Below are 15,535 nucleotides of genomic sequence, written 5' to 3' on the forward strand. Positions count from 1 at the left end.
TTGCAGAATAAGCGCAAAAAACCTTCCTCTGCATATAACCTTACCAGTGATTATTAGTTCCCAAAAGTTGTGAACTTCAAAACATAGTAGGCCTACTGGACATTGAAACCACTGGGAAAAAAATACATATTGCCGTAAAGCTCGCGCCCCTAATGAGAAGTAGTTGACGGCGACGCCCTCTAGAGGGGTGTGCCCTCCGGTTGAGAACCACTGATTTAAATAATTTGGTTGATTGGGTTTATAAGGTACATGTACCTAACACGGTTACAAAACGTAGAAACTGAGTTGTAACTAGAAGTATTTTGATTGAAGCTTCGTTTGTGATTTGTCAATGAAGGTTTGTGCAATTTCAAGCAGAGATAGAGGGAGCTGTGAATGTCCGTGTTCGAATGTGAACACCTACTATGATTCGTGTAGGAACAAATACTCAACTTCCAGGTAAGTAAACAATTCAAGAGTGACTCAAACTGTTCTAAATTGGTGGTTTTTCTGCATCAAGATAGCAACGATACGTTTGGCTTCATAATCAGCTCAGGTGCATGTAATGCAGTCTATGCCTGCCAACTCACAAGTAGTCAAATTTAACTACTTTTCAAACCAGTAGCGTAGCCAGGAATTTTGAAAGGGGGGGGTTTTGACCACTCAACGGCGGGGGGTCTGGGGGGTCTCCCCCAGAAAATTTTGAAAAATTACTTTGAATTTGGTGCATTCTGAGAGCATTTTCAACAAAAATGTGGGTACGAATATTCCTGTAAAATGGTGTTGTCCGGTAGCATAGCAAAAGGATAAGATCATGTTTTCTTCGGCATTTTTTGGAAAAAAAGCTAAGTCACTGTGTTTTTTTGTTGCTAATTCCTGGCTGAGATGTTTGAATGTTTGGTATTGGCAAAACTCGCTCTTTTAATGCAATTTTGTTTAAAATTAGGCAATTTTTTTTTAGACTGAAAGCATCATTCTCAATATCGTGACGTCACACGCGTGCCAAAGGGGGATGGTTGTAACCCTCAAACCCCCCCCCCCCCCCTTGGCTACGCCACTGTTGCAAACAGATTCGATTCTATGGCCATCATACTCAATCACTTTATCTGGTGCAGATTTCTCAATCTTGCAAAGATCTGTACCAGATGAGGTGAATGTCTGATTGGTTGAAAAGACTAAACACAGATTCACAAAGTTTAACTTGCTTCGAAATAGCAGTCTATTTCTAACATCAAAACCTCATGCTGTTATTTATTTATATGTGACGTTCGTTTATATGTAGCGCTATTGAAACATAATTGACTTTACTTGTTATATGTCACGCAACCAACAAAGGTTAAAGTTGGAGTTGCTTGCTTCAAATCCAGACACAGCAAGTTTAAAAGCACCCTAACTACCTTTTTTGTAACAAAAACCCATGTTTGATCTGTTGATGGCCAACTTATATTTTGTAATGCTGTTAACATATAAATGTTCGCCTGTCGTCTGATTGTCATCGTGACATCACTGAACAGTGGATATCTTTCACTAAATTCACCTCATGGCATATGAAAAACTGTGCCAAGCCCTTAAGATCAATGGAGGTGGCCTACTGAGTTATAGTTGCACTTTCAAAATACCACCTTTGCTGCTTGCAGCTGTCTGTTGCATCTGCTACCACTCTATTATAGTATGGTATAGTGCCACAATTTACATAAAATAATACAATTTCTTTTAACTTTCTAAAAAACATGTATCCTTTATGTAGCAATACACCTCCACCCTGTATACCACCCAAGAAAATATTGGAGCCAGATACACGGATTTCAGCTGACTTATCTAGTCTACCAAAGTGCTACAACACTTCTTTTGTAACTTTAGGTAGGTTTGGCTTACTTTTGTTTTTTTTTAAGCATATCATTAAAATAAAGTTACACTTGAGTGAACACAAACGTTTGAAATATTTACATTATATGATTGATTTTATACTGCATAAGTGCGTCAATCTCTTTGATCAGTGTTGGAGCTTTTGCTTTATATAACGTTAGTTTTTTTTGTTATACTGTTATTTCTTTCAACTTCTTTTAAATTTTTGTGTTTAAAAATATAGTGTACAAGAAAATGAAGGACAAAATCATCCACAAATTGTAGAGTCGGTTTGCCAGATGAAAATAGACAAATTATTGTGTTGTGGACACCATGCATCGATTTCGTTATTTCGAATACTAGAATCCCTTTATTATTGAAAAATGGAAAGCTGGCATGATTACACTCAGTGGAGGCTGATTTGGTTCGAGCATAGCCGGAGCAATCAACGTAGAGTATCTTGCTGGAGAACAACATTGACCCTTTGTTTGAGAATCTAGCCTTGGTGTGTCATAATTGCACCAAGGCTAAGGTTTTGAAATAAATAAATTTACAGAAGTCTTTTACGGTTAAAAAATAAGCAATCATATTGCCATACTGAGAACACTTTTAAGAATCGTAGGCAAGCTTAAATATTTTCCTTATAAACAGTGTAGCCTACTTTCATAATTGTACTTAATTTTGACAGTGTTCTTTAAGGCTTGCAGAAATTATAGTTGTTTCGTTTGTTGAAAATTAAACAAAGACGTGATTTATAGCCTTCTTATTTTTTAAACATTTATTTTGACAAAGTTTATATTTCTATAGAACCCATTGCAAAATCTCGTCTAAATGCGTCACAATTGGTGATCGTTTTTGCGGCTGGAATGTCCTTGGGATTGTGCTTGCTATACTGCCGAAGACGACGAAAAGCAGCGGCTAAATCTCAAGAACGGAAATCTAAAAAGAAAAATAAGCTTGGAAAAGGTTTAGTGAAGCAAAGTCAATCTGATCAGACGTTTAAAATCAGATTTGGTCTTAGCTTTTCTGCAAAACGAAATCGAGAATATTTGAGGAAAACAAAATCAGATTCTAGGTTTTCTCCTGGAGGAAATGAGCAGCTTTCAGCCGAAACGTTAGAGAAGCTGTTAAAAAAGCTTCCACCTGATCAACATCACCAGCAAACCGAAAAAACAATGAAATTTCGTTCATGGACATCCCCAGGAAGTCCACATAACTTTTTAAGAAAATTACAACAAGGATTAACAGACTTTCAAGCAAATATGGCAACGTTTGCTTATCCAACACATGTCAGAAAATCCAAGTCCGACGAAGAAGTCTACAAACCTGAAAATCAGTTCTTTTTACGTGCAGGCTTAGATCTTTCCTCACAACATCACAATTATCAAGGCTTGTATTTGCAAATGCAAAACTATCTATCAACTGAAATGCTTCGTAACTTCTTAAGTCAAAGGAAGACAGATGATGGATTTCCTACTCAGCCTCCTCAAGAATTTTTAAAGAGATTGAGACAAGTTAAGACGGATTCAGATATCCCGAATAAATTTGAAATCGGATCAATCCCATCGGTCAAAGAGCTGAAGGAAAATTTTGAAAAAATGGGACGAAAGCAATGGCGTCTACCTATTAAAAGGAAGCAAGCACCAACAACGGATTGGCAACGAATAACAAAACTGCCTACATATTCCAATTATCAAAATCAAGACAAGTTGGAGACGCAACAAAAGAAAACGGCAGTAAGCACAGCTGGTATGCCTCAAAGAAACATAAAGACACCAAGTCATTTTGCAAAGAGTTTATTAAAACCAAAGCTTCCAAATGAACAAAGTCAACGTACTTTGTTAAAAAAAGAGCAAAACACTTCGGGAATGTTAAGATCTGCAAATAACAGTGGTGTTTTGTTAGAACGGTCCGACTGGAAATTATTAAATCCCGGTAGACATGGAAATTCAAGTGCCAACATTGCAATCCCAAGAAACATGACAGTTTCAAAGAACAAGCTTAGCATTAATTTTCATGAAAAATGCTTAGAGCCACAGGAAGCCTATCGTGAAATACCAAAGATCAATCAAGAAAAAGCAAAAGAAATTAGGAAAACAATATCAGAATCTAGCCAAAAGCTCCTTAAGAAGATTGATCAATCTAAACAGATGCAACATGGAAGAGCTGATACAGGAAAAGTATTGTCAAGAAAGATTAAAACAACAAAAACGGACCCCCAGATTTCCCAAACATCTGACAAAGATGTTGGAAATTCTTTAAGAAAAATAAAAACAGAACCACGTTTCACCAGTGACAGACACCATGCAATGACATCTCACCAGCTTGCTATGGATATATTGAAGAAAAAGGTTGAAACAAAGAAAAAGGAACAAACCTCGGCTGACAACAACCTGGGTGAGTTATTAAACAAGTTAAAACAGGAAAAAAACGATTCGCAATCTGTGGTTACTGATTCAGTAAAATCTCTAAAGAAAACTAACGCTGATTCTAACAATTCACGCCATAGAAACCTTGCCCGATCAGGTCAACTTGCAAAAGAGTTATTAGGAAAACTAAAAGAATTAAACGAAAAGAAAGATGGCGAAATTACGAAAGAGAGGCATTTTGCAAGCAAAGAACAGAATCTCAATTCAAACATCGTTCGCCTCAAAACTAACGATATATTGCCACCAAAACCAGTCAAAACTGACCAAGTGTTATATTCTCAACATCACGAAAAAGACTCTAAACAACTGAAAAAAACAAGAACATTGCCACAAATGTCATCTCCAAGAAATGATGACTTTTCAAAAGAATTAATTCAAATATTTAATAAAAAGGAAACAACAGAGGAAAAGAAAGCAGCAGGTGAAAAAAAATCTAACTGTCAATCACAGTTAAATTCAACACCCAATCCTAACAGTTCTGATGAAGGCACAAAATCTATTAAAAATATTACCTCTGAAATGCAAACCGAAAGCAAAAACTCAATCAGTTCTAAACCGACAACTCGGTTGCCAAAGCTTCCATCTAATTTATTGAAAGAAATACAACAACATCACAAAAGAAGAGATGAAGAAGTAATCGAGATATTTAATGAAAAGAAAGAAGCAGCAGCAGATGAAAAGAACTCTACTTTCCAATCACAATTAAATCCACCAGCACTTCCTAACAGTTCTGATGAAGACACAAAATCTATTGAAAATATTACTTCTGAATTGCAAACCAAAAGCTCAATCCATTCTGAACCGACAACTCGATTTCCAAAGCTTCCTTCCAGTATATTGAAAGAAATACAAAAATATCATAAAAGAAATGATAAAGAATTACTTCAAGTATTTAATAAAAAGAAAGCAGCAGCAGATGAAAAGAACTCTACCTTTCAGTCACTTCTAAATCCACAACCAATTTCCCACAGTTCTGATGAAAGCACGAAATCTGTTCAAACTATTATCTCTGAAATGCAAACCAAAAGCAAAGGCTCAATCCATTCTGAAACGCAACTCCGGTTTCCAAAGCTTCCATCCAATTTATTGCAAGAAATAAAACAACATTATGAAAGAAATGATAATACAATTTCACGGTCACAAACTAACGTATCTTCTCAAGATACTCAAACTTCAGCACAGCAAATAAAAAAATCTGAGGTTTCCAAAGAACATTACTCAAATTTTGGAAGTCAATTGCTATTTAATGAATTAACCAAAGACGTTTACCAGAGTCCTATAAGTCAACAACCGGACGAGAAAACAGCTAAAGATCTTTACCAAAGTTCTTCTAGTGAATTGTCGAATGTTTTGTCAAATGGAAGTCTTCCCAATACTGGTACAAATCAGGTACTAGAAGCAAGATCATTTAAACATCTTTATCACAGCGCTACAGCTCAATTTCCAGAAGAGAGAATAAATAAAAATCTTTACCACAGCGCCACTAGCCAATTAAGAGAAGACAGCTCAAGTAAAGACCTTTACCAAAGTGCTACAAGCCAGTTAACAGAAGACAGTTCAAGTAAAGACCTTTACCAAAGTGCTACAAACCAATTTCCAAAAAAACGATCAAGCCAAGATCTTTACCAAAGTGCTACAAGCCAATTACCAAAAGACCGATCAAGCCAAGATCTTTACCAAAGTGCTACAAGCCAATTAAGAGAAGACAAATCAAGCGAAGATCTTTACCAAAGTGCTACAAGCCAATTAAGAGAAGACAAATCAAGCGAAAATCTTTACCAAAATGCTACAAACCAATTTGTACAAAACAGCTCAAGAAAAGATCTTTACCATAGTGCTGCAATCCAGTTACCAGAAGACAGCTCAAGTCAAGATCTTTACCGAAGTGCTACAAACCAATTTGTAGAAAATAGATCAAGAAAAGATCTTTACCAAAGTGCTACAATCCAGTTACCAGAAGACAGCTCAAGTAAAGACCTTTACCAAAGTGCTACAAACCAATTTGTACAAAACAGACCAAGAAAAGATCTTTACCATAGTGATACAAGCCAATTTCAAGAAGAAAGATCAAGCCAAGATCTTTACCGAAGCGGTTCATACCAATTTCCAAAAAACAGATCAAGTAAAGATGTTTACCAAAGTGCTACAAGTCAATTGCTAGAACAACCACCTACAGACCTTTACCACAGTGCTCCAAGCCAATTGCAAGAACAACCATTTGCAGACCTTTACCACAGTGCTCCAAGCCAATTGCTAGAACAACCATCTGTAGAACTTTACCACAGTGCTCCAAGCCAATTGCAAGAACAACCATCTGCAGACCTTTACCACAGTGCTCCAAACCAATTATCAGAAAGAAGATTATCAGAAGGCATATATCATAGCCCAATAAACTACTTACCAGCGAATGCAACCACTGAAATGCTAAACAAGACTTCAAGAACTCGATCGTTAGTTGATAAATTTTATAAAGACCTTTATCGAAATACCTCGAGCCAGCTAACAAAGAATCTAGCTTCAAAAGAGCTGCTACAAAGCAGCACAAGTGGATTACCAAAGAACTCAGTTTTCAACAATTTTTCCACAAATAGTGTAAGTCGATCGCAAGTGAAAAAAGATTCTAAACAACTTTATAACACTAGCAAAGACAAGGTTTCATCAAATACACATTCCTCCAAGTCTATCGAAGTTTCAGAGAATAGTAACAGTAGTGGCACGGTCAATCAGCCTGAAAAAAATTCCATTGATCAACTGCCAAGTACAACATCATCATTTAAGCAATTTAATAAAATGCATTTAAAAAGATTCCAAAGTGATGCGCCTTTTCAGAAGGTCGGTCGAAATTCAGTAGAAAAGTTGCAGTCTGTTTTTCTGCAAAAATCTTCACAAACCAAATCTGAACCAGCAAGATATGGACCAAGAAACAATTTACCACAAATGCCAATGGACTTGCTACAGCAAATACGCCAGATAAGAGAAAGCAAAATTGTTTCCCCAGAGGTGGTATATACTTCATCTACAAACAAAATTGATTCAGATTCGGCAACACAATTGCCAGTGGGCCTGAGCCCCTCATTGTCAGTTGCTCCAGATCAGATACGAAATCAACGCAAAGTAAGTCACAAGTCTGTTGAAAGTGCTTTTTTTGAAAATAAAAACAAAAAGCCAATTGCTGGTCATCATGCTATGTTGATCTCTAATGAGTCTAGCACCCCTTCTTCCAGTAATCAAGCTTCAATATCATCTATCCATGACAAGTTATCAGCAGACAAAGTGTCAAGTATTCCAGACACTGCTAACATGACTCACTTGCTCATGAAACAGCCAAGAACATTAGCTAAAAAAATCATTGATGGCAATCATTCCAACCTTACAAAGCAACCAGACAACTTAATTAAGGAATTGTCAACGAAGTTGGCAAATTTAAACTCAGGAAACTCAATACCAGACAAAAACGACAATGTGCTCACAGCCGTACAAATGAATCCACACTTAAATCTTACAACTCAATCTGACAAAGGTCCTTTAGGACATTCAAAGAAAAGTTTTGTTACTCAATCCAGTCTAGTTTTGTACACTAATGAAACACCTACCATAGAAAGTACAACCCAGACAGATGAATCTTTTGTTAACCCGTTCAATGAAATGTCTATAAGTCAGTTGAATTTGAGAGATTCCACACCATCAGATCAGTCATTTGAAACTGCTTTATCAGCTCTTTCTAATGAAAGTTATACAACTGCTAGTAGTGATACAAATGTTCAAGATAAACTATACTACTACCAAACAGAAGACATGCTTTCTGTGCATCACTATCAGATTAAATCTTACCATTCCGTGGACACAGTGGACCTACAGCAAGATGAACAGCTATCCACTCAAATCCACCGTAAACCTACTCTTGCCCAAGCTCTTAAGTATACTGGGAAACTTGATCAAAGATTTTCACCACCTAAAGACATCCAAGCTGTAGACGTGAGTCTGACGCCGAAAAACAACACCTTCTTCACACAGACACAGTCTGTTGAAACATTAAGCAATGTCACCAGTATGAAGTCTCGTTCAGGATTAGGCAATCAGGTGTCAAGTGCAAGTCAGTTAAGTCCCACTGATAAAGTTCCATCTTTTACAGAACAATTAAAAAGTTCTTACATTTCCAGTGCATCTCCATTAACAAGTCAAAGACTTTTACATATTTCAACTAAACCTGATGGATCAAACTCAAGACAAATTTTAGAATTTGATTCAAAAAGTAATGGGAAAATACATGAAGAAATCTCGAGGGAAGAATTCAAAATTAGTTCAAAGGAAACTAAAAATGAAATAGCAGTGGTTATGCAGAATAGCTTGTTCGCGTTTGAAGAAGACCAGAGCAAACCGTCTCTATGCAAACCGTCTCTATATGAATTTGATACAGGTTCGGATGCACCCTTTTCTTCACAAAGAGACAACAAAGACACCTTTGTAATGTCAGATGCACAAACACCACTGGAATCAGAGATCAGTAGCTTGGGTGCTTCCTCTCACGTTTCCACCGACGAATTGCAACAGAAAGTGCCCTTTCAATCACTATCAACAGTGTCTGATTATTTTGTACCTATGCCGTATGAAAAATATGCAACACTGAGTCCATCTGATCAAGGGCCCATCACAAGAGAAAGTAACTCTACCGTTGGAGCGACAACAGTAAAAAAACTAGTCTCCCCCATACAATCGCAAGAAACCTTCTTAGAAAATATACATCTTCAAGGAGCTTTAAGGAAAAGCATGTTATCACCAAGAAAGGATGCTTCGTCCTTTAGCAATTTTAGTCAAAACAGTTTTGTACAAAATGATCTGAGCCGTCAAGAAACTGCCAGAGCAATCAATAGTAGTTTAAACAGAAGTTTAGATCAAAACGGATCTTCAAGATACAATGCAAAACCGGTTTCAACCAGTTCAAACAAGTTACTCAAAGAAGATGTATTGAATCAGATGAGAAGAAAATCGATTCATGAAGAACTGAGCGAAAAAGAAAAAGTTACGCAGTATGTACGAGAGTGTGTAAACGACGCAGTGGAAAGAGCAATGGTCCACATAGGCAAGTTTAAAATTTCATCAAGCACACAAAGCAACAACTCTGGTCAAAATAATGCTTTGTCTGGGAAAACGTATCGAAGTGTTCAATTCAAACCTTTTTCCTCAACTCAAGCTGTCCGTGGATCGTTTGCGAATGTGCAAGACTTGTTAAGTGCTGAAGACTCTGAACAATTGAGTAATTGGAATGACAGATCTGCACCCAACATGTTGGAAACATTCATGCCAAGTCACATAAGCCAATTACAATTTAATCAACTAAAGGAAACAGAAAAGGAGAATGCCAGTTATTTACACCCAACAACGCTAGCTACATTAGATGATACAGAATCAATTAAGAATTTGGATGGATCAAGTTCATTACAGCACTCTCACATGCCAAACATTCGAGTTGAAGTTGATGTCACCGACAACAACCAAGCCTCATCGACTGAAATATATTATTCTGATCCAGCGAGTCATATCAACTCATTTACAGAAGCACTTGCACTTACATCTCTAAAGTCTCTTCATAGAAAATCAAATTATACTGCGTCACCACTATCTCAAGCAGAGATTCAAAATAGCATTGACTTTTTAGACGCAGCTGAAGAGTTAGATCCACCCAATACTCCAGAAATCTATGCTACACCTGTAGCGTCTTTGGAAAGCATCACTTCAGAAGCACAATTTAATGACGTTTATGAAAGCGTTGACGAATTTGAAAGGGCAACAAAAATTCAAAGTGCTTCAGAAACAGCTTCTCATAAAGATACCCGTTCAGAGAAACCATCTTCTGCAAGAAAAACAGGCGTTAAAAGTGAAAATGCACTGGCTAAAAATCGAACTGATTATCGATGGCAGGCAGAAACAGCATCAATACCGCTGCTACAAAAGCAGACAGATATTCGAAGGAAAGATGTATTCTTTGAGAAAGGTAATGTTCATTCAACACAAGTTGAAAAACTGTCCATGCCTCGTCTACATCCAAATGTGAATAGTCAAAATCTGTCAACAAGCAAAGAAATTGGCCATCTAAGGCAAAAAGAAACCGCAGCAAAATATCAATTGCATAAGCAGGCAGGTGTTAAAAGTGAAAAATTATTCATCAAAAAAGGATATAGTCTTCAAACACAGCCTAAAACGATGTCTATGCCCCACATGCTCCAGCAGCCAAATGTGAAAAGCCAAAACGCATTTGCAAACAAGCAAAGTGGCCACACAATGCAGACAGGTGCAAGACCAAAGCCGCACGTACAACACCAGGCAGTCGTTAAAAGTGAAGATGTGTTGGCCAAAAGAGGATATGGCTATCAAATGCAGACTGAAGCAATGTCGATGCCGCATTTATACAAGCAGTCAAAAGAGAGAATTCAAAATGCGTTTGCAAGCCAACAAAGTAGCCACCCAAACCAGACTGACACAAAACTAATATCTTTGCAACAAAAACAAGCTAGTGTTAAAAATGCAAATGTATTGATTAAAAAAAAAAGTGACCATCCAACACAGGATGCAACGGTGACAACGCCCCATTTATATAAGCAGCCTGATGTGAGAAGTCTAAACGTGGTAGTAGATCAACAAATTGACCACACAATCCAGGTTGAAAAGGCACTAATGTTGCAACATCAAAAGCAGGCAGGTACTAAAAGTGAAAACATATTGGCCCAAAGACGAAATAGTCATCTAACACAAGCTGAAACCGTGTCTATGCCTGGTCTATATAAACAGCCCAACGTCAGAACTCAAAGTGTGTTGGCAAATAAACAAAGTAGTGATCCAATGCACACAGGAGCAGTGCCAAAACAGCTACTACAAAACCAAACAGGTACTAAAAATGAAAATCTATTGGCTCAAAGACGAAAAAGTCAGCTAACACAAGCTGAAGCAGTGTCTATGCCTGGTCTATATAAACATCCCAACGTCAGAAGTCAAAGTGTGTTAGCAAATAAACAAAGTAATGATCCAATGCAGAGAGAAACAGTGCCAACACAGCTACTACATAACCAAACAGGTGCAAAAAGTGAAAACGTATTCGCTCAAAGACGAAACAGTCATCTATCACAAGCTGAAACAGTGTCTATGCCTGGTCTATATAGACAAACAAATGTCATTAGCCAAAGCGTGTTACCAAACAAACAAAGTGACCATCCAATGCAAACACAGCTACTACGAAAGCAGGCAGGTGCAAAAAGTGAAAACGTATTCGCCCAGAGACGAAACAGTCAGCAAACACAAGCTGAAACTGTGTCAATGCCTGGTCTATATAAACAGCCCAATGCCAGAACTCAAAGCGTGTTAGCAAATAAACAAAGTAGTGATCCAATGCAGACAGAAACAATGCCAACACAGCTACTGCAAAACCAAACAGGTGCAAAAAGTGAAAATGTATTCGCCCAGAGACGAAACAGTCATCTAACACAAGCTGAAACAGTGTCTATGCCTGGTCTATATGAACAGCCCAATGCCAGAACTCAAAGCATGTTAGCAAATAAACAAAGTAGTGATCCAATGCAGACAGAAACAGTGCCAACACAGCTATTACAAAACCAAACAGGTGCAAAAAGTGAAAATGTGTTCGCCCAGAGACGAAACAGTCATCTAACACAAGCTCAAACAGTGTCTATGCCTGGTTTATATAAACAAACAAATGTCAGAACTCATAGCGTATTAGAAAATACACTAAGCAGTGATCCAATACAGACAGAAACAGTGCCAACACAGCTACTGCAAAACCAAACAGGTACAAAAAGTGAAAATGTATTCGCCCAGAGACGAAACAGTCATCTAACACAAGCTGAAACAGTGTCTATGCCTGGTCTATATGAACAGCCCAATGCCAGAACTCAAAGCATGTTAGCAAATAAACAAAGTAGTGATCCAATGCAGACAGAAACAGTGCCAACACAGCTATTACAAAACCAAACAGGTGCAAAAAGTGAAAATGTATTCGCCCAGAGACGAAACAGTCATCTAACACAAGCTCAAACAGTGTCTATGCCTGGTCTATATAAACAGCCCATTGTCAGAACTCATAGCGTATTAGAAAATACTCTAAGCAGTGTTCCAATACAGACAGAAACAGTGCCAACACAGCTACTGCAAAACCAAACAGGTGCAAAAAGTGAAAATGTATTCGCCCAGAGACGAAACAGTCATCTAACACAAGCTGAAACAGTGTCTATGCCTGGTCTATATAAACAGCCCAATGCCAGAACTCAAAGCATGTTAGCAAATAAACAGAGTAGTGATCCAATACAGACAGAAACAGTGCCAACACAGCTGCTACAAAACCAAGCACGTGCAAAAAGTGAAAATGTATTCGCCCAGAGACGAAACAGTCATCTAACACAAGCTGAAGCAGTGTCTATGCCTGGTCTATATAAACAGCCCAATGTCAGAACTCAAAGTGTGTTAGCAAATAAACAAAGTAGTGATCCAATACAGACAGAAACAGTGCCAACACAGCTACTACAAAAACAGGCAGGTGCAAAAAGTGAAAATGTATTGGCCCAGAGACAAAATAGTAATCTAGCACAAGCTCAAACAGTGTCTATGCCAGGTCTATACAAACAAGCAAATATCAGAACTCAAAGCGTGTTAGCAAATACACAAAGTAGTGATCCAATACAGACAGAAACAGTGCCAACACAGCTACTACAAAAGCAGGCAGGTGCAAAAAGTGAAAATGTAATCGCCCAGAGACGAAATAGTAATCTAGCACAAGCTCAAACAGTGTCTATGCCTGGTCTATACAAACAAACAAATGTCAGAACTCAAAGCGTGTTAGCAAATACACAAAGTAGTGATCCAATACAGACAGAAACAGTGCCAACACAGCTGCTACAAAAGCAGGCAGGTGCAAAAAGTGAAAATGTATTTACCCAGAGACGAAATAGTAATCTAGCACAAGCTCAAACAGTGTCTATGCCTGGTCTGTACAATCAATCAGAGTTTGTAGAAGGCAGAAACAATCCCCATCCATTTGTTCTTCGTGGTTTTGCTTCATCTCAAGAATCAGGGGCTTCTATAAAGTCATACAACGCACAAGACGTAACTTTAGAAGAAAGCCTATCACCACAAAATGAAGATCAAAGTTTTAGTGGGTTCACTTTGTCCGATCCTTCATTTTCTAATGTAAATTATGATTATCCTAAAACTGTATATTCTGGATTAACTATCGATGGATCGCCAATGCAGTCAGACGATTTTCTCACGCGCAAACATCAACAAAAGTTCAATTCTTTTTCACAAGCATATTCTTCAATTACAAATCCATCTTATGCAAGTTATTCCGATTTTCAAGTACCGCAGTTAACTATACAAAGCGAAATGTATTTACCTACACCTCAAACACATCAAAAAGTTTACAGCAGATCGGAAATGTGCTTTCCAACCCAGCAAGAGTCTCAGTTGTTCATGCAAGATTACCACGACGCCAATGTCACCAATATAATCACATCTTCTGAAGAAGAGGAAGACGATTGGGGAAAATTTGAACACGAAATTTCATTACAAAAGGAAACGTCACCTGAAGCACAGCAGGTTCAAATTAGCCCAGAAGAGCTAATTGAACAAGACGTTAGTAACCTAATTGAACAGGTCAAAGAACATTCTAAAGAATCTACTTCAGGCCCGGCTGGTCATACAGATAGTCGGACACATCTCAAATCTGTTAAAAGTGTCCGCTTCAGTGAGAAAGATGTTTCACCTCAAGTCTTGAGTGAGCCTGGTTTAAAGAGTAACAAACAGGTAGATGAAAAGATTGCAAAACCCAAAAAACAAAATATTTCAAAAAGCAGTAAAGACTTTACAAATCTTTCAAGACCACAGCATAATGAAATAGATCCGTGTTTGTCATTTCAATATGCTTCTTCTGAATTATATCTAAACATCTTTGATGAAGCTAATCCTAAGAAAACAGAAAACTTATCATCGACAAATCGAAGTGACAACAGCACGCATGTAAATCCATCCTTTGTCGGCTCATCTAGAGGGGAACTTGTCGATGAACAGAAAATTAAGGAACCATTACCCACAGAAATGGAGACGCAAAATACCAATACCGATGAACCTGCTCGTGGTACAGAAGAAGAACATTTCGCCGAGTATGCAAAAAGACTAAAGAAAATAATGTTAGATCAACCGTTTGATCAGGTCAAGTTACGTCATGTAGAGTGAGAACAGACAAAAAGTTAAATGTAAGATAAAATCAATTCTTTGATAGACATAAAACCACACCACGTCCCACTAGAAAAACAAATAAACTACCAGCAACACCAATCTAGTAAACCTGACGTTGTCAAAACTACTAAGTGGCTCAAAGATCTTAAACTTCACAGGCAAAACTGATCAACCATACCCCAGAAGATAACATTGTGACGCTTCAAGGAAACAAGTAGCCACCAGTGCGTTCTAGAAATACGTTCAACAGTTTTGACACATGAGCCCAAGGATAACTTTAACACCGTGATGCTTCAAGAAAACAATTAGCCACCATTACATTCTAGAAATACGTTCAACAGTTCTGACACATGAGCCCAAGGATCACTTTGATACGAAAAACAAAGAAAAGTCTCTTGACTTAATAAACTCTGCAAACCAGCACAGAAAGATGATGGTACAGTATAGATCAGATTAATGGATATTCAGCTTCAAATAAATGTACTGCTGAAAGAGCGATAGAGGTGACATTTCATTGCGAGTGTAATAAAGTATTCCAAGAAAAAGTGTGCTATGGTCTTAATCAGGGTCGTGTTACCCATTCCTCATACTCAGGCCGGAAAAGGGGAACGACCGTTTGGGAGCATATTTATCTTTAGTAGCCTGATGTAATCTTTTTTTGATAAGTTATTTAAAAAAAAGATGAATAGCCTATATTACAGAAGCTTGATATTCAATAACTTATATCACGCAAGGCCCTGTTTACTGCTTTTTATACGCCACCCACTTTTTTATTTTTTGGTTTTTTATGCTGTTTGATATAAAAAAGTGAAAATATTGTCACAAAAGCTCTGACCCTTGTGTTCTAGCTCTATGTTTGAAACAGTAGCTAGCCTACATCAGGGGTCACCAACCTTTTTTGCATGCGGGCCACTTTGGCACTAAGGAGAGCTGTGGCCCGCGGGCCGCCATTTGGTGACCCCTGGCCTACATCATATCATACGAAACAAAACAAACGTTTTTTTAAAGAAATCTTTGTATTATACGAGCCATGGCATATCACA

The 15,535-nt window shown here is 37.7% G+C and overlaps 1 protein-coding gene across 1 annotated transcript in view; it reads left to right on the top strand.

Annotated features, from left to right (window-relative positions):
- The window catches only part of LOC145770060 (uncharacterized), a 34,971-nt gene extending 19,937 nt beyond the window's left edge, over positions 1-15,034 (top strand). The window contains exons 22-24 of the mRNA XM_082581650.1: positions 338-438; positions 1,727-1,839; positions 2,632-15,034. Of these exons, the coding sequence (XP_082437776.1) occupies positions 338-438; positions 1,727-1,839; positions 2,632-14,489 (12,072 nt within the window). The 3' untranslated portion in view covers positions 14,490-15,034. The remainder of the gene's footprint in view (positions 1-337; positions 439-1,726; positions 1,840-2,631) is intronic.
- The last annotated feature ends 501 nt before the right edge of the window (positions 15,035-15,535 follow it).

The sequence above is a fragment of the Aplidium turbinatum genome, chromosome 5 (genome assembly GCF_918807975.1).
Source record: "Aplidium turbinatum chromosome 5, kaAplTurb1.1, whole genome shotgun sequence".
Taxonomy (NCBI): Eukaryota; Metazoa; Chordata; class Ascidiacea; order Aplousobranchia; family Polyclinidae; genus Aplidium; species Aplidium turbinatum.